General features: G+C 43.1%; 1 protein-coding gene across 1 annotated transcript in view; it reads left to right on the forward strand.

Annotated features, from left to right (window-relative positions):
* The window catches only part of LOC309546562 (uncharacterized protein), a 53391-nt gene extending 31224 nt beyond the window's left edge, over positions 1-22167 (forward strand). Inside the window, exon 4 of the mRNA XM_082246312.1 lies at positions 19857-22167. Coding sequence (XP_082102438.1) covers positions 19857-21950 — 2094 coding nt within the window. The 3' untranslated portion in view covers positions 21951-22167. The remainder of the gene's footprint in view (positions 1-19856) is intronic.
* Positions 22168-22396: the final 229 nt, after the last annotated feature.

The following is a 22396-nucleotide window of genomic DNA, read 5'->3' on the forward strand; positions in this document are numbered from 1 at the left end:
GCTGCTTATGGAGGGAGTGCATGTAGATCAGAAGTGGCTGTAAAGAGGCTGGAGGAGTGTTGAGATGAAAAAAAAAAAAAAAGGAAATATATACTGTATATCTACAGTACTGTGCAAACGATTCAGGCAGGTATGAAAAAATGCTGTAAATTAAGAATGTTTCTACAAATAGAAGTGTTGATAGTTTATGTTTATCAATTAACAAAATAGAAATCAAATGAACAGAATAGAAATCAAAATCAATATTTGGTGTGACCACCCTTTGCCTTCAAAATAGCTTCAATTCTTCTAGGTACATTTACACACAGTTTTTAAAGGCACTTGGCACGTAGGGAGTTCCAACATCTTGGAGAACTAACCAAAGATCTTCTGTGGATGTTGGCTGCCTCATATCCTTCGGCCTCTTCTTGTAATCCCAGGCAGACTCGAAAATGTTGAGATCAGGGCTCTGTGGGGGCCAAAACATCACTTCCAGGACTCCTTGTTCTTTACGCTGAAGATAGTACTTAAAGGAGTAGTACAGCCAAAGCCGGTCCAGAGGCTCGAGCAAGATCGCGTCAATGGAGTCAGGATCCGCCTACATGCCTGGACCGGCACCAGGCTCAGCCTCTCAATGAGCTGCTGAGAGCCTGAGCTGGCCGCACCCACCCCCTCCACAGCCCAGCACCCCAGTGAGCAAGGAGGGGGCAGAGCAGAGAGCCAGTGGCTGACAGTCAGCAGCTCTCTGCTTAGGGAGCTGTGAGACCCGAGTGATCGGCAGTGTTAGATCGCTTGGTTCTCAGTGTTTGAGCCAGCAAGCAACAGAACCTAGGTAAGTATAAATGTGCAAAAAAGAAAAGTCCATACTTCTCTTTAATGACATTGGCCAGGGCCGCTGATAGGGGGGGACTACCAGCCCTCTTGTAGGGGGCCCGAGTACACAGGGGGGCCCACACAGAGAGGGGGATTAGTGATGGACAACAATTACAGAAATCTTCCTCTAGCACCTAAATTTGATCTGTCCCTCTCCCTGCTATCAGCTTTTATCTGTTGAGAAAGAGACAGTCGTCCCTCACTAACCCCCCTCCCTGTGTGGGCCCCCCTCCCAGCACTTATCTCTGCTCAGGAGTTTATTTGTAAATTGTAACTTTGTTTCTCTCTCTCTGTCTCTCTGATCACTGAGCTCCAACTGCCCAGCCTGTATATTTTTCTCATCTCCTCTACTTTTTTATTTAACATAGTTTTTTTTTTTTTTGGATTTAGCAGGAATTATGCGAGTTATGTTATATTTGTGTCTGATAATAGTGATTTTGTTGTAATTTTAGCTTAATATATCTTTAATATTTTCTTGGGGGGGGGCCCTGCCAGGTAGTCTGTACGGGGCCCCGCGATTTCTAACAGCAGCCCTGACATTGGCTGTATGTTTGGTGTCATTGTCCTGCTGCAGAATAAATTTGGAGTCAATTGCAAGCCTCCCTGATGTTATGGCATGATGGATAAATATCTGCCTGCATTTCTCAGCATTGAGGACTGCTTTCAAGCCGAAGGGTGGTCTGTCACATCAAATATTGATTTGATTTGAATTTTTGTTTAAGTTTGCTCACTGTGAATTTTGGAAATTTAACAAATGAAACAATTAAAATATATATATATATATATATATATATATATATATATATATATATATATATATATATATATATATATATATATTTTTTTTTTTTAAAGCATTATTAGTTTACAGGATTTTTTTACACCTGCCTAAAAGCTTTGCATAGAATTATACATAATTCTCATTCAATTATTCATTTTTTTGTTATTATAACTCCAACTTTGTTAGGTTCCTAAGCACATAGTCCCACCGTTTCAACAAAAATGTGCAAAGCATTAAGTAACCTTAGCTAATTTTTGGATAATATAGGGGAGAGGAAGAACTTCTATCAAATTTTAAATGCAGTTTGCACCTCCTGAAACTCCTCTCTGGATCTCTGTAGATCAGAAGGCAGGCTTGGTTAAATCTGCGACACAGCAGTACCTACTCACAGAGTATAGTGAATACGTGTCACAGAAATCATCAAAATAAAAATGTGAGATTTTCACCAAATATGTTTAACAACTCCAAGATCTTCACCAAATATGTTTCCAAACTCCACGATAACTTAGATTCATAGCAGTAGGCTACAGATAAAATAAAATACAATCTAGAAATTAATATATGACTTTAAATGTTTTGACCATAGACATGCTTTAATATCATTAACCTCCCTAGCGGTATGATTGTTTCCGATTTTAGGTGCTGAAAGTGGTACAATTATTTTGCATGTAATTCTTATGCCCCGTACACACGTTCGGGAAAAGCTTCCTGGTTGCTTAGCTACGTATCAGATGGTGCAAAACAAAAACAATGGCAGCCAGGCTTTTTCCGTGCTATTTTAGTGTTTCTGATCATGCGCGGTCTTTGACAATCGATTTTTAGCAGACGCATAGTGTACTGATGAAACGGCTATCGTACGACAGAAGTTTTCCTGTTTGTCACTTTGGATTTTGTTGGACCAACTGTCGTGATCGGCTGTTGAAAGCTGTGTACTAACGATCAGATTATCGTGCGATCAGGTCGAAAGCGAGTTTTATCGTGCGATTATCGGAACGTGTGTACGGGGCATTAAGGACGAGCAGCCCAAACCAACTATTTACATATGATTTTTTTTTTTTACTGTGCGTTCTTCTTTATAACATCTTGGGCATGATAAAGTTTGAAACACAAAATCATAAATTATAATATAATAAATAACTATAAATAAGTTAAAGTATGTATATATATATATATATATATATATATATATATATATATATATATAAGTACAGTAAAACTGCAGGCAAGGGCACTGGGGGGGGGGGCAAACTAATGTAAATTTATTTTATTTAGTAATGTAATCCAAAAGGATTACAATATATCAGTGTGTTTGTGTGTTTTACTTTTTGAATTTGCCGCTGGTTCCACCCCCCCTGCAACGCGACGCGACGCTCTCAGGGAACAGAAGCCGGGGCACAGAGCATCAGACAGCCGCCGTATGCTGCCGGAATACATCGCGGGATCCTGGGGACAAGGTAAGTAACCTCTCTTCCAGGATCCATCGATGCTCCCTGGCAGTACCCCGAGTGTGGTTCGGGGTTACCGCTAATGGCACTGAAATTCTACCGGAGCCACACTCGGGAATACCGCCAGGGAGGTTAAGCTATGTATCTCAATAGATGATAGAGAATTCATTTGTTTATCAAATTTTAGATTTTTTTTTTTTTTTGACAAATTTTAATGGAACACAATGCATTTTACTGAACGTTTGTTTTTTTTTTAATGAGAATTTTTCAGATGTCCAGACATCATTTATAATGAAAGAACACATTCAACAGGTGAATTTCTCCCTTGTAAACAGAGAATTACTTCAGAAACGTTTAAAAAGTTTACTTATAGTATTTATGTTTGTTGAAAGTGTGCGAAGAATTATTTCCATTTTACAATGACTGACTTAGAACGTGTATCAATGCTCGACTTATCTACACTGTTCTCAATAATTTTTTGGGAAAATAAATGTAATCAGGTTATGCATTTTCATAAATAGAAAAAACTGAGATTTTTCTCTATCGTTCATTGATGGACACAGTCTCTGATGCATATCAATAGGGTTATACTGCCCCCTACAGGAGTAGGACACTAGGCAGAAAAAAAGTTCTGACTATGCATATGGGCAGTCCTAGAGGGGTATACCCTCTCTCTTCCTGCATAGGATGTCAGTTTTAATCTGCCTAGTCAGGAGTAAGGACCTAGTTCCATGCTGGGATCTCTGGTCCTGGCAAAAGTTTTTTTCTAGAATAATTTTTTTTTAGCTAGCTTTTCTCCGGATTTTTCCTGTGAGTTCTATAAGCAACTATGCCGGATCTGGGCAACGGGCTGGATGTTTAGATCCCGCGGTCACCCCAGCCGGCCAACGAGCGTGCGCAGGCCTTAACTCCACGCTGGGTCGGCCACGACATAGTCCCACTGGACGGGGACTGGCCCCGTGAGTTAAATGTCTCGCCAGGTCACATACGACCAGGTCTAGGCCCGAGTCACAGCGGTCTTATTTGGCAGACAGCACCCCCACTTCGGCGGAGAGGGGTCCTGTCAGGAGATGGCGCCCGCCTGTGTTCCTGGTATGGGGAGTAAATGTTTCCCCCTCTTCCTCTGGAGGATTTTTGGATGGACACGGGCCCTTCCCTGGGACAGTCGGACCCTCACAATCCCGGGTTCCCCTCTGTCCTTCCACGCACCCCCTCTTCTACCTGCCCCTCCCCTCACGCTGGGGGCTATTTGAGCCTAAGAAACACCCTCCGCCTAACCCTGCCTCAAAAGATGCCTCAGGTTCTGAGTCTGACTCAGCCACCGCAGATGCGAAGCCATCCAGAGTGGCAAAGGTTTTTCCCTTTGCCGCGTATTTTGACAACATGCTCAAAAAAGAATGGGACCACCCAAAGCACTCCCCTGGGGTGCCTAAGCGGATTGCTAGACGCTACCCTTTTGAGGAGTCCCTGATAAAGAAGTGGACTGTGCCACCTACGGTGGACCCTCCAGTCTCAAGGCTGAATAAGGCTACCGTTATCCCAGTAGAGGAATCCCTTAGGGATCCGGAGGATAGGAAGGAGGAGGCTGTGGTCTGCACTGAGACCGGTGTTTACAGTTGCCCTTGTCACGCAAACGTTGACTGAATGGGCTAAGTTACTACGCCATGACCTGGAGGGGAAACAGGTTCCCCCTGCCTTTGAGGAGCTTATGGACCAGTTGGTGCAGGGGCTGCAATTTGTTTGCAATGCCGTGCTGGACACTGCTCCCATATTGGGCCAACTGCGGGTTCCGCAGTGGTCCTCCGGCGCATACTTTGGCTAAAGTGCTGGTCTGCGGATCAAAAGAAAGCCTTGACTGATCTACCCTTTCAAGGAGATCATGTCATAGGGCTTACCTTTGTTGGAGTCTGTAACGCAGAGATGTACGCTCACCCTTGCAGATATCCACAGTCCAAGGTGACCAGGTAAGAAAGCCACCTGGGCTGTGAATCTGTGAATCACTGGGGCTTGGCAGGGAAGGTGCTCCAATAAGCAGGACCGGCAGGAATACAATGGGAAGGGAAGTCCAGGAATAACTGTAGTTACTGGATGACACGAGTCCGGATGAGGATCAGGAGATGGGAGGAAGATAAGGTCACAGGAACAACAAGGAGCGAAGGTAAGGATGGAAGCCAGAGTCAGTCTGGAACACACGCTCAGGAAACAGGAACAAAGTCTGTCAAACAGGAACAATCTGGAACAAAGATCAGCAATGAACTGACACTGCTCTAACCGAGAGGCAGTGTTTTATAGCTTGCTCAATTGAGCAATTAGCTTCAGGTGGACAATGAGAGGCAAGAGCATACTCAGGTGAAGTCCAGCCCCCTAGTGCTGCAGGCAATACCAGATTACAAAAGACTGGATCCATATGAGCTGAAGTGTGGCTCAGAGGCAGGCTAACAGGACAGAATGTTAAAGTACACAGGTTCAAATCCCATGTCAAGTTCTTAACGGCGACCACGCCTGGCTGTCTGTAAGCCATGGCGAGAACCGTGACAGTTCGCCTGTTTAGAGCTACCCTGAATGACATCATTAAGGGTCTCAAAGAAGGGAAGAGTACCTTTCTCCCACAGGCTAACAAGGGTAAGGACCCTCATCACAGATGAGGTCCCTCCTTTTCCGCACACAAAAAGTTTTTTCGTTCCTCAGGGTCAGTCGATAAGGCAAAGTCCTTCAAGACTCCCTCGGGCGGATCCAAGCGACCCCGGTCTGGCAAACAAAAGTCCGGTTTCTCCAGACCTGTATACAAGACCTCCTCTGCCTGAAAGTGCGCCCTCACCCATATCTGGAGTGGGGGGGACGTCTTTGCCGGTTCCCGGACCTGTGGCTATCCCAGATACCAGACAAATGGGTACAAGAGGTCATACGGTCCGGTTACAAGATCGAGTTTCGATCAGTCCCTCTGGTAAGGTTTTTCCCTTCCAATGTGCGACTGTCACCGGATCGCTTGCTGGCACTCTCTGGGGCAGTTTAGGACCTGGTGCAACAGGGGGTAATAGTTCCGGTTCCGTGTGTGGAACGATTTCAGGGCTTTTATTCAAAAGCTCACGGTTCCCAGGAAGGAAAGCAAGGTGCGTCCAATCCTGGACCTGAAAGCACTAAATTGCTTAGTGCGAGTTCAAAGGTTCAAGAGTGAATCGGTTCGCACGGTGGTGGTCTCCCTACATCAGGCCTCCATAGACATCAAAGATGTCTACCTGTAATGTTCTGGTACCTTTGGGTACCCTAATTACTCTTTCATAAGTGTATGCGTCCCACCATTCTCTTTTGGTAAGGTGCGCATACACCTTTAAGACTGATGCTGACATCACTGAGCGCTGGACTGGATGGCTATTTAGATCGCCGGCTCTCACTCACATGTGTTCGTTCAAACTGCTTTGTGCCTTGATGCTAACCTGTCTTGAAGCTCTCATGCTTGCAAGCATACCTCGCTGTCGGAACCACGCTGCGCTGATCCCTGTATCCCGCTACCGGATCATCCGCTTTTGCCGAACCTCTCCTCTGCTACATTGCTATTAGTGATAAGTACCCCACAGGGGAAACCTCTATAACTTTCATACTAAAGCTTACACTATCTAGCTCTGCATACTAAGGACTATTACTACATCTGCATTATCTAAGATTGCTAGCTCTTGAGCCTACTACCACCTGTTCTTGCACTGGGTTGATCTCTCTTGTATGTCCACCTGCTACTCTGTCATCTGCTACCATACATGATTGCTAAACCTATCTGCATCCCATCTGCTACTATCTTACTTTCAAGAACATTTCCTTTCAAGTGTCTGTCATCTACCATCTCTACCCAACCTGTCTCTTCAGCCTATCATCGCTGTGTTACTATATACATAAGTCACTCTAGGAAACATCTTATTGAGTGTGTGTATTTACTTGCTGAATTGAGATCATCCACACATGATGAGTCATTGAGAGTTGGGAATGGTGTCTCAGCGTTTCTCTACATGACTACTGAAGTGGAATATTTCTGCAGCTGAAAATCCACATCATACATAAAACGCAGGAGCGTTACAGATTGAACGAACCCACAAATGGATTCAGCAGAAATGGCCACTCAGATGACACAATTAAAACAGCAAGTACCTGCGTTGATACACGCACTTGCTGAATTAAAAGAAGACAATCAGGCTCTGTCGTAGCAGGTAATTAGACTGACACAACTTACCACTGCTCAGTCCCCTGAGCCCAAAATAAATCCTCCTTTGGTATTTACAGGCGATCGCAAAAAATTTCGCGAATTTAAAAACGCATGTGAGTTACTTTTCTTGCTAAAACCCCGTACCTACCTTACTGATCACATTAAGGTTTGTACTATTATTTCTTACCTAACAGGCGATCCTCGGGCCTGGGCAGACTCTCTTTTTGAGAAAAGCGACCAGCTTCTCAACTCCTATGCCTTGTTCCTAGCAGAACTCACTAGCCTATATGATGATCCCAATAGGCAGAGTACTGCCGATCTTCAATTAAGATCCTTGAAACAAGGTGGGAGACCTGTAGAAGACTTTGTCGCAGAATTCAAGAGATGGACCTTCGATTCAGAATGGAATGATGCATCTCTGAAATCCCAATTTAGGCTTGGCCTATCAGAGGCCGTTAAAGTCGAGCTCGCCCGAGCGGATCTGCCAAAAACCCTGGATGCATTGATACAACTCAGTATCACCATAGATAGAAGACTACGAGAAAGAAAGGCTTAGAAAATGGGAATGCCATTATCCAGTTCTTCTCGGATTTCGGCCGTTGACCCCGTTCCTATGGAGGTAGGAACCATATGCCCACCTCTATCAACTATGGAAAGAGCCAGAAGACGATCTGGTAATCTCTGCTTGTACTGTGCATCCCCGGATCACAAGATAAACGTCTGTCCCCTAGTCTACAAAAAGAAGGGTGAGGTAACCCTTACCTTTCTGTTTGCTTAACATTACAGTGTGTCCAGAACAGGATTACTACTAAGGCCATGATTGACACAGGATCTTGTGGAAATTATATTGACATACGTTTTGCTGCTTTAAATAAAGTTCCTATTATTTCTAAACTTAAACCTGTCTCAGTGAGTCTTATTAACGGTGTTCCTTTATCCTCTGGTCCGATCACTGATCAGACACAGGCACTCCTAGTCACTACTAACGGGTCTCATATGGAGACCACTACCTTCGATCTAATACCTTCACCCCACTTTCCCATTGTTTTGGGACTTCCCTGGTTGCACACACATCAACCAACCATAGATTGGAAGGAACGGACCCTGACCTTCCTCTCTTGCTATTGCGAGGGTACGTGTAACCTCCCGTCTTTCGGGAAGATCCTGTCTGTGGTGACAGATGAGATTGCACCACTATGTTATCAGGATCTCTCTGAGGTTTTTCTTGAGAAAAATGCTCAAGCACTACCTCCCCATCTAGACTATGATTGTAGCATTGATCTACTCCCAAATAGCAAATTGCCGTTCGGTCATGTTTATCCTCTTTCACAGGATGAACTTTCCCATCTCAAAGACTATTTGGATGAGAATTTGGAAAAAGGTTTTATTAGACCTTCCACTTCTTCCACAGCAGCAGGACTCTTTTTTGTCCGCAATAAGGACTCAAGTCTCAGGCCTATCATCGACTATAGGCAATTGAATGCTATTACAATAAAAGATCGCTATCCTCTACCGCTTATCCCTGAGCTCATTGAGCAGGTGCGTGGAGCTACCTATTTTTCAAAATTGGACCTGAAAGGAGCATACAATCTCATTCGAATCCGTGATGGACACGAGTGGAAGACTGCATTCAGAACCAGATACGGATTGTTCGAATATCTTGTAATGCCATTCGGGCTATGCAACGCCCCTGCAGTTTTTCAACGATTTATAAACGATATTTTCAGAGACTTACTAGATGTCTGTGTTGTGGTATATCTGGACGATATACTTATATATTCACGATCCCTGTCTGAACACATAAGACATGTAAGACTAGTATTATCGAGATTGCTTGCACACAACCTTTATGTGAAACTGAAAAAATGCTTGTTTCATAAAGAAGAGGTACTGTTTCTAGGCTACATCATATCCAAAACAGGAATGGAGATGGACATGAGTAAGATATCCTGCATTCAGGATTGGCCTACACCAACCACACGCAAGGCGCTACAGCGATTCCTTGGATTTTCGAATTTCTACAGGAAGTTCATTAGAAACTTCTCTGCCATTGTGAGACCCCTCACACAGCTCACTAGCATTAAAAAACATTCAAATGGTCAGATGAAGCAAATAAAGCTTTTCACCTGTTAAAGACAAGGTTTACTTCTGCTCCCATACTACGCCATCCAGACCCATCCCTCCAATACATTCTGGAAGTAGATGCGTCAAACATGGCAGTAAGAGCAATACTCTCCCAACGACCAACTCACACTTCACCACTTCATCCAGTCGCCTTTTTTTCTAAATCCCTAAGCAGTCCAGAGATAAATTACCCCGTGGGTGAAAAGGAACTGCTTGCTATAAAATTGGCTCTGGAGAATTGGCGACATCTACTCGAAGGCACCCAATTACCAATACTTATATACACGGACCATAAAAATCTCCAATATCTTCAGACTAACAAAACTCTCTCACACCGACAGGTACGATGGTCACTATTCTTTCTAAGGTTTAACTTCCTAGTGACCTACACACCTGCAGATAAGAACAAAAAGGCGGATGCACTATCACGACTAACTGAAGAAAACTACTTCGAAATCCCTTCCGTTCCTATAATACCTCACAAACGCATTATTGGAGTTGTCCGTTCCTTGAAGGAAGAGGTTTTGCATGGTATAAGTTTGGATTCACCCCCACCACAACTAAATACTGATGCAGAAGGCTTCCTCTACTACAACGACAAACTTTACATACCACCTACCATACGCACCAAGATCTTGGAATTATCGCATGATGTGCCTATGGCAGGACATATGGGTATGACAAAGACTCTTAATCTGATTACCAGGCAATTCTGGTGGCCTGACATGAAAACATCTATCCAAAAATTCGTCTCTTCATGCAATGTCTGTGCCAGGTCCAAAATTGACACTACGAGACCATCCGGTCTACTATGCAGTCTACCAATACCCCAAACTCCATGGGAAGTTGTGTCCTTGGACTTTATAGTGGAATTGCCTCCTTCCAAAGGATTTAATACCATCTTAGTGTCAGTGGACCATCTGACAAAAATGGCACATTTCATTGCTATTCGCAGACTACCTTCGTCCAAACAAACGGCAGAACTCCTAATGAAACATGTCTTTAAGTTACATGGTATCCCAAAAACTCTTCTGTCTGACCGTGGATCACAATTTATTTCCAAGTTCTGGCAAGAACTATGTCACATACTACGGATCGAGCGGAAGCTCACTTCTCCTTACCATCCGCAGACCAACAGACAGACTGAAAGAGTCAACCAATGCATCGAGCAATATTTACATTGTTACACTTCTTACCAACAGGATGATTGGGTGGATCTTCTCCCTCTGGCAGAATTCGCCTACAACAACGCAACCCACAGTACGACTAAGCAGAGTCCGTTCTACTTGAACTATGGGTTTCATCCCTCTATTCTTCCACCACGCATCCTTCCTTCAAATAACCCAGTAGCTTCAGACTATCTTACCCAAATAAAGGACTCTCTGGGTTTGCTTAATACTACCATTGCACACGCTCATAGTTAACAAAAGAAGTACTATGATCTTCGCAGAAGACCTTCTCCTCAGTACGCTATCGGGGACCTTGTTTGGCTCTCAACAAAAAATTTAAGACTGAAAATCCCTAGCAAAAAGCTTGGACCTCTGTTCTTGGGACCTTTCCCAATCAAGAAACTTGTTGGAAAAGCTGCAGTACAGCTTACATTGCCAATAGACCTCAAAATACATCCCATTTTCCATGTGTCACTACTGAAGCCCCATGTTCCTGACCAAGGAATAAGGCCTACTATCCCACCTCCTCCTCCTGTACAAGTTGAAGGTGGAGAAGAATATGAGATAAAAGAGATTCTGGATTCTCGTATCCACAGAGGAAGACTTCAGTACTTGGTTCGATGGAAGAACTATGGGCCCCAAGACGACACCTGGCTAAACACCTCTGACATACATGCCTCTAGATTAATTCGCAATTTTCATGCGAAGTACCCTAGATAAACCAGCTCCAGAGGCCTTCAGGAGCCGGCCTTAAGGGGGGGTACTGTAATGTTCTGGTACCTTTGGGTACCCTAATTACTCTTTCATAAGTGTATGCGCCCCACCATTCTCTTTTGGTAAGGTGCGCATACACCTTTAAGACTGATGCTGTCATCACTGAGCGCCGGACTGGATGGCTATTTAGATCGCCGGCTCTCACTCACATGTGTTCGTTCAAACTGCTTTGTGCCTTGATGCTAACCTGTCTTGAAGCTCTCATGCTTGCAAGCATACCTCGCTGTCGGAACCACGGTGCGCTGATCCCTGTATCCCGCTACCGGATCATCCGCTTTTGCCGAACCTCTCCTCTGCTACATTGCTATTAGTGATAAGTACCCCACAGGGGAAACCTCTATAACTTTCATACTAAAGCTTACACTATCTAGCTCTGCATACTAAGGACTATTACTACATCTGCATTATCTAAGATTGCTAGCTCTTGAGCCTACTACCACCTGTTCTTGCACTGGGTTGATCTCTCTTGTATGTCCACCTGCTACTCTGTCATCTGCTACCATAAATGATTGCTAAACCTATCTGCATCCCATCTGCTACTATCTTACTTTCAAGAACATTTCCTTTCAAGTGTCTGTCATCTACCATCTCTACCCAACCTGTCTCTTCAGCCTATCATCACTGTGTTACTATATACATAAGTCACTCTAGGAAACATCTTACTGAGTGTGTGTATTTACTTGCTGAATTGAGATCATCCACACATGATGAGTCATTGAGAGTTGGGAATGGCGTCTCAGCGTTTCTCTACATGACTACTGAAGTGGAATATTTCTGCAGCTGAAAATCCACATCATACATAAAACGCAGGAGCGTTACACTACCTTCACATCCCAATCTCTGCAGGACACCAACGGTTTCTCAATTTGATGTGGAAGAGGATCACTATCAGTTTGTGGCATTGCCCTTTGGTCTTGCCTCTGTTCCTCGGGTCTTCACAAAGGTGATAGCTCCGATCCTGGCGCTGTTGCGGCAGCGGGGGATATCGGTCCTGGGTTACCTAGATGATCTGCTTCTCCATGCAGAGTCTCCTACGGTGCTGGAAACCAATCTGGCAATCACCATGAGAACTCCGGAGGAGTTCGGGTGGATTCTGAACCTTCAGAAGTCGTCCTTGGTCCCTTCCATGAGACTGGATTACCTGGGCCTGACTTTGGACTCATCCTCAGCCCGGGTGTTTCTTCCTCAGGAAAAACTCCAAACATTCCAGACTGCAGTTCAGCTGTCGCTGTCCAGCAAATGGTCGTCCCTTCTGACCTGCATGAGAGTTCTGGTACTGATGGTGTCGTCCTTCGAGGCAATCCCCTTCGCTCAATTCCACACGAGGATCCTCCAGAAGGAAATCCTTCTCAAATGGAACAAGAATACCAATTCCCTGGACATTCAGATCCAGCTGAGCCACTGAGCCAGGGGACCAAGGAGTCCCTGATCTGGTGGCTTCAGTCCCCGATGCTCAAGCAAGGGAAATCCTTCCTCCCTATATATTGGACAATTGTCATCACGGATGCAAGTCTGTCCGGATGGGGGGGAGTTCTCGGCAGGTTGTCTGCTCAAGGAGTCTGGTCCCTGACAGAATCCAGGTTACCGATCAATGCTCTGGAGCCAAGAGCGATCTGGGATTGCCTAGTACACTGGACCGAGCACCTGCGGGGTTGTCCAGTGCTCATTCAATCTGACAATGCCATGGCTGTGGATTGTGTCAATCACCAAGGGGGCATCAAAAGTGCCCTTGCAGCCTTGGAAGTGGCAGGCATCCTTCATTGGGCAGAACGCTTTGTTCCAGCTCTCTCCGCTGTTTACATTCCAGGAGTGGAAAATTATCAGGCAGATTACCTCAGTCGACAAGCTTTGAATGCGGGAGAATAGTCCCTCCATCCGGAGGTGTTGCAGCAGTTGTGTCTTCATTGGGGCACTCCAGATGTAGATCTGTTGGCATCACGGGTCAACAGAAAAGTACAGAGGTTTGTTGCCCGCTCCCGGGACCCTCTGGCGGACACCGCAGATGCGCTGGTGGCCCTGTGGGGTTAGTATCAGCTGAGGTATGCTTTACTTCCTCTCAAGTTGCTGCCAAGACTTCTTCGCAGGATCGAGGCAGAAGGGAATCCGGTCATTCTTGTGGCTCTGGACTAGCCTTGACGAGCTTGGTACGCCAACCTGGTCAAACTAGTCGCAGACGCTCCTTGGAGGCTTCCTCTCAGAGAGGATCTACTGTCTCAAGGGCCAGTCTTCCATCCTGCTTTACGGTCGCTGGCTTTGATGGCTTGGCTGTTGAATGCCAGGTGCTGAAGGACAGGGGTTTGTCTGCTTCAGTGATTCCCACTCTGCTTACAGTGAGAAAAGAGACTTCTAGGAAGATTTATATTCGTACGTGGAAGTCGTATATTGCGTGGTGTGAATCTCTTGGGGTTTCCCCTCGCTCTTACTCGGTGGCTCGGATCTTGGCTTTCCTTCAACAGGGAGTTGATCAAAAGCTGGCCTTGAGTACTATCAAGGGTCAGGTTTCGGCCTTGGCTATTTTCTTTCAAAGGCCATTGGCCACCTATTCCCTGGTGCGTAACTTCATCCAGGGGGTACGACACTTGATACCTCCGGTGCGACCTCCGTTGCCACTTGGGGACCTTAATTTGGTGTTGTCAGTTCTCCAGAAACCTACCTTCGAAAGTAATCGGGAGATTCTCCTGCTTACCATATCCCAGAAGGTGGACTTTCTGGTGGCTATCACTTCTGCGCGCAGGGTGTCGGAACTGGCGGTGTTGTCCTGTGGGTTTCCCCCCTACCTGGTTCACAGGGATAAAGTAGTACTTTGTCTGGATCCGTCCTTCCTTCTGAAGGTAGTTTCAGTTTCCACTTAAATGAGGACATCGTGTTGCTCTCTTTGTGTCCTAAGCCAAAACCTCCTAAGGAGTTTGCTCTGCATACTCTGGATGTGGTTCGGGCAATCAGGGGGTACTTGGCGACTACTGAGGATTTTCGGAAGTCAGACTCGCTCTTTGTACTCATGGATGGCCCTAAGAAAGGGCTGCCTTCGACTATTTCCAGATGGATCAGACAGACGGTCGATTAAGGGTCAGGTTCCTCCTTTCCCTGTTAAGGCACATTCTACTCGGGTGCTTAGTGCTCCCTGGGCTTTTTGCCATCAGGCATCTGTGCTTCAGGTTTGCAAGGCGGTTACCTGGTCGTCTGTTCACACCTTTATCAAACTTTATAAGGTGGATGTGCTGGCATCTGCAGATGCCTCTTTTAGCTGCAAAGTTTTGAAGGCTGCTGTTTAGGGGGCCTTTTGGCCTTTCTTGAGGGTGTTAACTGTTTGTTTCAGATGGGCCTCATCTGTTGTTCTGATGAGTGCTGTGTTGCCTAGTTGGCTATGGTTTAGCTTTGGGGAATTATTTTTCTGTTCCCGCCCCTCATTTTATGCCACTGCTTTGGGACGTCCTTACTGATATGCATCAGAGACTGCGTCCGTCAATGAACGATAGAGAAAATTGGATTTTTAACTTACCGTAAAATCCTTTTCTCTTAAGTTCATTGATGGACGCAGTCCCCACCCCTCTAATGAGTTGGGTTGGTATTATTTTCTCTGACGCTGCTTTGATACAAAACTGACATCCTATGCAGGAAGAGAGAGGGTATACCCCCCTGGGACAGCCCATGGGCGTAGCCAGAACTTTTTTTCTGCCTAGTGTCCTTCTCCTGTAGGGGACAGAATAACCCTAATGATATGCATCAGAGACTGCGTCCATCAATGAACTTAAGAGAAAAGGATTCTACGATAAGTAAAAAATCCATTTTTTTTTCTTTAGATGCTTAGTTCCTTTAATAATATCTGATCTGTTTGGAATGTTTTTTTTAAGATGAAACTCACATGGTTTCTCACAATCATCAGAATTTTTGCACCACTTTAATATACTCCTGCAAAAAACTATTTTTCACTGTATGCATGTTTAGAAATATTGGCATTTATTTCCAGCTTCCAAAATATTTTTTTTTTTTTTTATCAATGCTGGCATAAAGTCATTCTTGTATTGAGCACATCCTTGTATCAATTGTTTTGTGTACAACCAGCCTGTGGATCATCAGAGTGCAGTTTGTTCAATGCTGTGAATAAGGCTGTATGCCAAAACACGTCAACTGTTTTTTGATCTTGACCTTTCGGTAGCTAATAAAGATTTTTTATGGGATTTTGGAGATGCTGGCTACATCTTTCTTGGAGCTGCATTTTCAATTGCTGGAGTCCATTTGAGCCAGGGCACCCAGTGAAGGACTCCACCCTTGATCTATGAGGTGTGTTCCCTGTTGTGAGTGCTGTCTTTGTGCTTTGCTTTCCTAGTACAACCAGCCTGTCGGGTTTTCCCCAACAATCAGTGCCATTGGCTATAGCCAGAAACCCTTATCATTGTATTCTGCCAGAGGGGAAGGCTCCCGCTGGCAGAACACAATAGCTCAGCGGGAAAGGTTCCTCCATCCACCTCAAATGTGTGAATGCGGGAATTGGTTCAATTTTTTTTTTTTTCCGTTAAACTCACTGTTTGAATGAAAAAAAAAGAATCATGTATGAGCTGCCTAACTTGGCTCCACCTATCCCCCCTGCAGTCTCAGTCACTCAGTATGGTCCATACAGTATATACAGACTTGGCATGTCAAGTCCACAAATTCCGCATTCCGCATCTAGTTTATGAGCACTCTTTACTGACCCATCTCCTAAAACCCTTTAACTCTGATCCTGTTTGTTCTGCACAAAGGGAGATGAGGGTTATTTATTATTAAGCCCAAAAGTAAACATTTATTATACCACAGCTTATCAATTCTAAGATTTGATGGCTGAATTTGTTTTCTTTTTTAGGCTTTCTTTCTTCTATTTTCACCTGGTGAATCAGCCAGTTGATGTAGTGTTTTTCAAAAGAACAAGCTCTCTTACAGATTGTATTAGTTACAAGGATGAGACAAACCATTTCCCACTGAAAGGGGTGCTTACAATGATCAGCTTTTATTTATACATGTAAAATCTTGCTGTGCAATGCTGTTGTCCAAAGTGCCCCCTATACTCCTTCATCCAGAGTGTGGGCACTTTAACACAGAAGGTGTGTTACTGGAACAATCACCACGTGAAAACAGAAGGAGAAACCCAAAAGAAAAGAAATTTAAGGCAGCCACCACATCTAATGATTAGTAAGCTGCAAATTAATACTATTTTGGTTTTGGGTTTAAAGTGATTGTAAAGGCAGAAGGTTTTTTTTTTATCTTAACGCATTCTATGCGTTAATATGAAAAACACCTTCTGTGTGCAGTAGCCCCCCTCAGCCCCCCTAGTACTTACCTGAGCCCATCTTTATCTAGCGATGTTGCAAGAGTTTCCCAGCTGCCCAGGACTCCCCTTTTCACTGACTGAGACAGCAGCGTGGCATTATTGGTTCCCGCTGCTGTCAATCAAAATCAGTCAGCCAATCAGGAGAGAGAAGGGGAGGGGCCGGGCCGCGGCTCCGTGTCTTGAATTGACACGGGGAGTTGTAACTCGGCTCGGGTGCCCCCATAGCAAATTGCTTGTTGTGGGGGGCACTCAACAGGAGGCAGGGGCCAGGAGCAGAGAAGAGGAACCCAAGAAGAGGAGGATTCGGGCCACTCTGTGCAAAACCAACTGCACAGAGCAGGTAAGTATAACATGTTTGTTATGTTTTTTTTTTAAACAAGACTTTATAATCATTTTAATCTGCTTAAAGCTGACTCCCGGGAACAAAAGTTTTCATTTAAACATATTTCTCAGTTGACACAAAGGTTATAAATCGATATTGTGTGCACCAAATTCCTTTATCTTGTAAAAGTAAGTGACATTAGAACTGTGCTGTACATAGCCTGTGCAGAGAGGTAAGTTGTGGGAAGGGGCCCATACATGTCTGACCACTGCAGGCGATCTGCACTATAGGGTGGAAATACAAGACCAGTCAGTCTACAAAAGGAGAGAGAGCAACAGTCACTGGTCTTTATTACAGGACAATGCACAATGGCAGGGGTTGTTTCATACTGGGTTACTGTGCGGATATGTAGTAAATACAAAAGATTAAACATGAAAAAAGATTTCATGTTTAATTACAATAGCGAAGCTAGTCCGGGAATGGAAAGAAATTTCACATGGGGAAATGTCGAAAATCGGCATGAATAGAGCTAACAAAATAATCTGGTCTAGCATTTTGTCCCTCTGTGAATTAAAGGAAGCCGCTCATATGAAAATTAGAAATGCGAGTTGATTGGCCATCTTTCTGAGCTCCTTGATTAGATAGCGCTTGAGCCACTAACATGGAAAAAGTATATAGAGTTTGACTTTACTCCAACTTTCCTGATCTGCACGTTTGCTTTTTTTGTGTTAGGTGACTGGCTGTTATGCTAATCTTCTGAGCTTCAAAAAATGTTGTGCCTCTTATACTTTCAGAGGAAGGTCAGCAACCCAGCCATACTTCTTTCAGGACAGGTGTCTTTTTTTTTTTTTAAATTGGTAATTTATTTTTGCACAAAATAGCTTTCAGAACAAGAAAGAGAAATTGTAGTAAAGTCAGTAGTAAAACAATAGTGGCGCTTAGTAATAACCAGGAAAATTAGCCATTATTGGACCTTCTGCTGCAATCTACCCTGTACCCTGTAGTGTCCTTATTCACACATGTATATAGTCCTCCAATATTAGATATGTAGAGGTATAGGTAATGGCTATAGATGGATTTTACCTCATTGGGGGGGAGTGTATATACAGTAGAGCATTGTGGGAGCTAAGGGCATTTATCTAGACATGTAGGTTTGGACTTATGATATAGGGTCAGCTTATGTTTGAATGTGATTCTATAATTTACTAAATCTTAAGCTCCTGATATGTTGCAAAACTTTAATAATGGATTTATAAAAATGAGAAAGGTTAAGGGGTGTCCCCGACATAATGTTTTTTTTTTTTTTTACGTATGAACATATCCTATTCTAAAAATGGTTATTGTATTCTTTTTTTATGTTGTCTAAAATTTAAAAATCAATAAAATAGAGATTGTAAAGAATACATTTAGATTCAGTGGTTTTTCCAGCGCATGACAATACAGGTTTATACAGACAGTTCTGGCATTCCACCAGTATAATAAGCCAGGCGTGTAACAATATGTCATGGGTCTCATGGGTCCCCATAGCAAAGCCATTACCAATAAGGGGCCCACTGCCTCTTTATCATATATTCCAAAGGTAATCTCTCTAGGTATGTGAAAAAATAAAGGTGCGCTGATAAACGTGCGTAAAGCTGCTACCAAGATGTGTGGGTAAATTGAATGTAGATAAAAAGTTGGTGCGCTAAACTTATAAATTTCACAAATTAACAATGCATACAATTATGAAAATATTGTGAAAAATTCAAAAATATAAGTCCATTCTCACTGTGACAACGTGCAAATGAATAAACTTGAAGTGACTTGAAACAAAATGTGAATCCTGTAACTTGACTAAATATTTGTGACCACCACGTGAAGCGATCCCCACCACCGACAGGCTGTTCTTCTTACCAGATAGACATATTTATGCGTGAGTATACATGTAAAAATGACCACTCAATCCCCATGCGGCTTCACCCGAAGTGTGTGTACAAGCCGCTTACCAGATGTCAATTTGGTTGAGCGTAGGAATGTGTCTCCTCACTCCAGAACATAGGCTGTCTGCTTGGTCGGCGATCCCCATACAAAGTATAGTGTCTCCTTATAGCTCCGCAAAAGATATGTAAAGAATGCAAGAGGACCAATAGTGCATTACCCCCGATTTATTTATAAAAGATATAACAATTGCACTTACATATCTCTGAGCGATCACAGGCATTGATCAAATTGTGATACAGGAACGCTCCCGTGCCCGGCTGCAGCAACGGACGACGGGATGACGTGAGTGACGGCGCGACACGCCTCCTCTCTGACACGTTTCCTCTTACGAGACTTCCACCGAGACAGGCGTGTAACAATATGTCATGGGTCTCATGGGTCCCCATAGCAAAGCCATTACCAATAAGGGGCCCACTGCCTCTTTATCATATATTCCAAAGGTAATCTCTCTAGGTATACAGAATTAAATTTTCTTTCTTTTTAGTCTTATAGAGGTCCGCAAACCAAATGCACAATGAATTGAACCAGCTGTATTTGCCAAAAATATTGCTGCCTGCTCACATCTCTTTGTAGCCAGACAGGACTGGGCCACCGTTGCTGCTGGCCCCATGGCAGGTGAATGCTTTTCTATGGCTTTGGCAATGCCATTGTCACAAACAACATTTTTTTGAGGCCTAAACACCTAAGTGTACCCCTTGACACTAATTTGACAGCTGCTGCTTATTTTCCACTCACATTCAATCCTCTCCTTTTTAACCCATAATAAATAAATTGCAGTTGATGTGTTTTTCAGAAAATATGCATATTATGTAAAAGTAGTAGCATAAAAAAAAATTTTATAGAACAATATTTCTCAAAATCATAAACATTCACTTCATTTTGCTTACTTTTATTTTAAACAAATCTGCTTAGGTCTCAAATCCAAAGGAAAAACATGTATTTTGTCATCATGATATCTGCAAAAGGTTTTCACACGTAGCCATTGGATTATACATGTCTGACCTAGGAAAATATAGATGGCACAGACTAAACTCCACTGAAGAACTTGAAATATTCATTAATTTGAAGTTGCTTACAGGTTACAACCCCGATTATCCAAACAATGGGTATTGTATAATTCAATGTGTAACAAATGCTGGAAGATATGTATCACAGCTTCTTATCCTACCACCTGCACTGCATGCCAGCAGTAAGCAAAAGAGGGCAATTCACAGCAAAAGGCTGCTATTAAATGTTAATATTTTGTTACTGGACTCTGTCTCCAGACATCATTTCTATAGATCTTTGCCAAAAACTATACAAGAATTTAGAAACCTGAATGAAAAGTATTTCAAAGCAGGACATGTGTTTGATTTTGAACTCTTTCAAGGGATTAAAAGCCGAACACTGGAATCCTTACAAGCACTTTTTGAAGGCATCAAACATTTTCATACCCTGTCTGGTGCTTTCAGCATTCCTCATAAGACTGTAGATTTAAATGAAACCCTTGGACATTTTAAAGCCTATGGCTATGAGACACTGTACGTGGAAGACTTGTGTTGGCTTTTTGAATGGGGCCTTGTTAAGGAACAGGGAGCCATGAATCTGAGTGCACCCTACCCAGACAGAGTAAAGCAATTCAATGAAGCTCTTCATAGTGCTGGGATTGACCGAGTGGATGTTACATATAGTAGCTGTTTAATTCTTAAGGAGAACAAAGTGAAAAACAACTTTCATGGCCCAGAGTCTGTCTGCTACAATGGCATTCATCACCACACCTATCTTCTTCAGTATGTAAAGTATTTCATAAATCATTTTTCCAGATTAAACAAGCCTACTTTTACTTTTATGATGCTGGACACAGCCCATGAGGACACAGGCATCAGAATAAAGCAAATTGATGAAGACCTAACTAAATATGTCTCTTTTCTTGCACGTCAAGCAAATACTGTATCCTTTATTCTTTCAGATCATGGTAATACATACGGTCGTTTTCTTTCAGCATCACCTGAATCTTATGTGGAAATCTTTCATCCTTCCCTGTTTATGATTGTACCGGACTTTGCAACCAAAATCATTGGAGATTCAAAAATGAAGGCATTGCATATAAACCAGAGGAGATTAGTAAGCCTCATAGATGTACATTATACCTTAAAAGGACTCCTTCCTAATGTAACACAATTAGATGGAAATATTTCAAAGTACAGTATAAACAATAATGGACTTTTGAGCCCAGTATCTTCATTTAGAAAATGCAGTGACATTCCGATATTGCACCCAAACCTGTGTATCTGCCAGGGCTCCTACAGAACAGAGCAGAACTCCTCCTATTATTCTTTATTTGCTGAGTTTGCTTTAAGTTGTATTAACAAACGCATTGCTGAACAGCAGAAGGACAAAAAAGGATCTTGTTTAGCACTTGTTGCCACCAGATTTAGTAATGTAAAGATCAGCATGGACAACAGAATTAGTGGTACCATGATTGTATTGGACATTTATGTGAAATCATCATATAGTGAGCAGTATGATGAGGATAGGTTTACAGTGACTATGTTTTTCGATTCTACAACCCAGAGAGAGGGAATACTTTTTCTAGGTTACCACCGACTGACACCTTTCAGTACATACCAGTCATGTGCAGACTCTTCTGTTGACCTGGATATATGCATCTGTGAAAGATATCCAACAGTTGTAAGAAAGAATAAACAATTTTATAATCTGCCTGAAACGGTTCTGTGGACTAAAACTTACAAGACTATGGTTCATAAGCCTTGTCTCTTCCTAAATACACGGAACTATACTGCAGGTGTGACGTTGTATATTTCCAATGCTTGTGCAGATAGGAAGTATGTTATTTTGTTTAATTTCTTCAGTAAAAACCTGTTTTCCTCTGTCAAGATGCCTGTTAAGGAAACTGTTGGCCCAGTAATGGAAAGATTGCTTGTGGTAGGTATTAGAAAAAAAGACAATTTGCCATGGACATACAAATATACTATGAAATTTAAGTTAGTTCCTGTTCAGCAGTAAAGGTCCTTGGCTGACCCAGCCAATTACAGCTGGATCTGAAAACCTGTGTATATTTATGGTTACCCCAAGGTTCACCAAGCTAATGGAAAAAGCTTTTACCTAGGCTGAAATTTTCTGATTAAACACTATTTTTTTACCGAAATAGAATGGGTACCATAAATGACTCCTCACAGCACAGTGGCCAAGTATGTGCAAGCTTGTGTCAATGATTATCCATGTATAAGTATGTTCCATATCTAGTGTGTGGGGCTACCCTGGGATTTATAAATCATTACACATTATATTACTTTATTCACTGTACTCCCATACTCTTTCAGGTAAATTCAAATTAATGTTTATTTTTCATTTACTTTGACACTATAATACTTTTATTTACTTTATTCTATCATAATTGTATGAAGTGTGACCCCTTTTTGGCTTTGTCTACAGTGTTTTTTGGCTAAAAA

Source organism: Pelophylax lessonae (assembly GCF_965119305.1).
Source record: "Pelophylax lessonae genome assembly, chromosome: 2".
Taxonomy (NCBI): domain Eukaryota; kingdom Metazoa; phylum Chordata; class Amphibia; order Anura; family Ranidae; genus Pelophylax; species Pelophylax lessonae.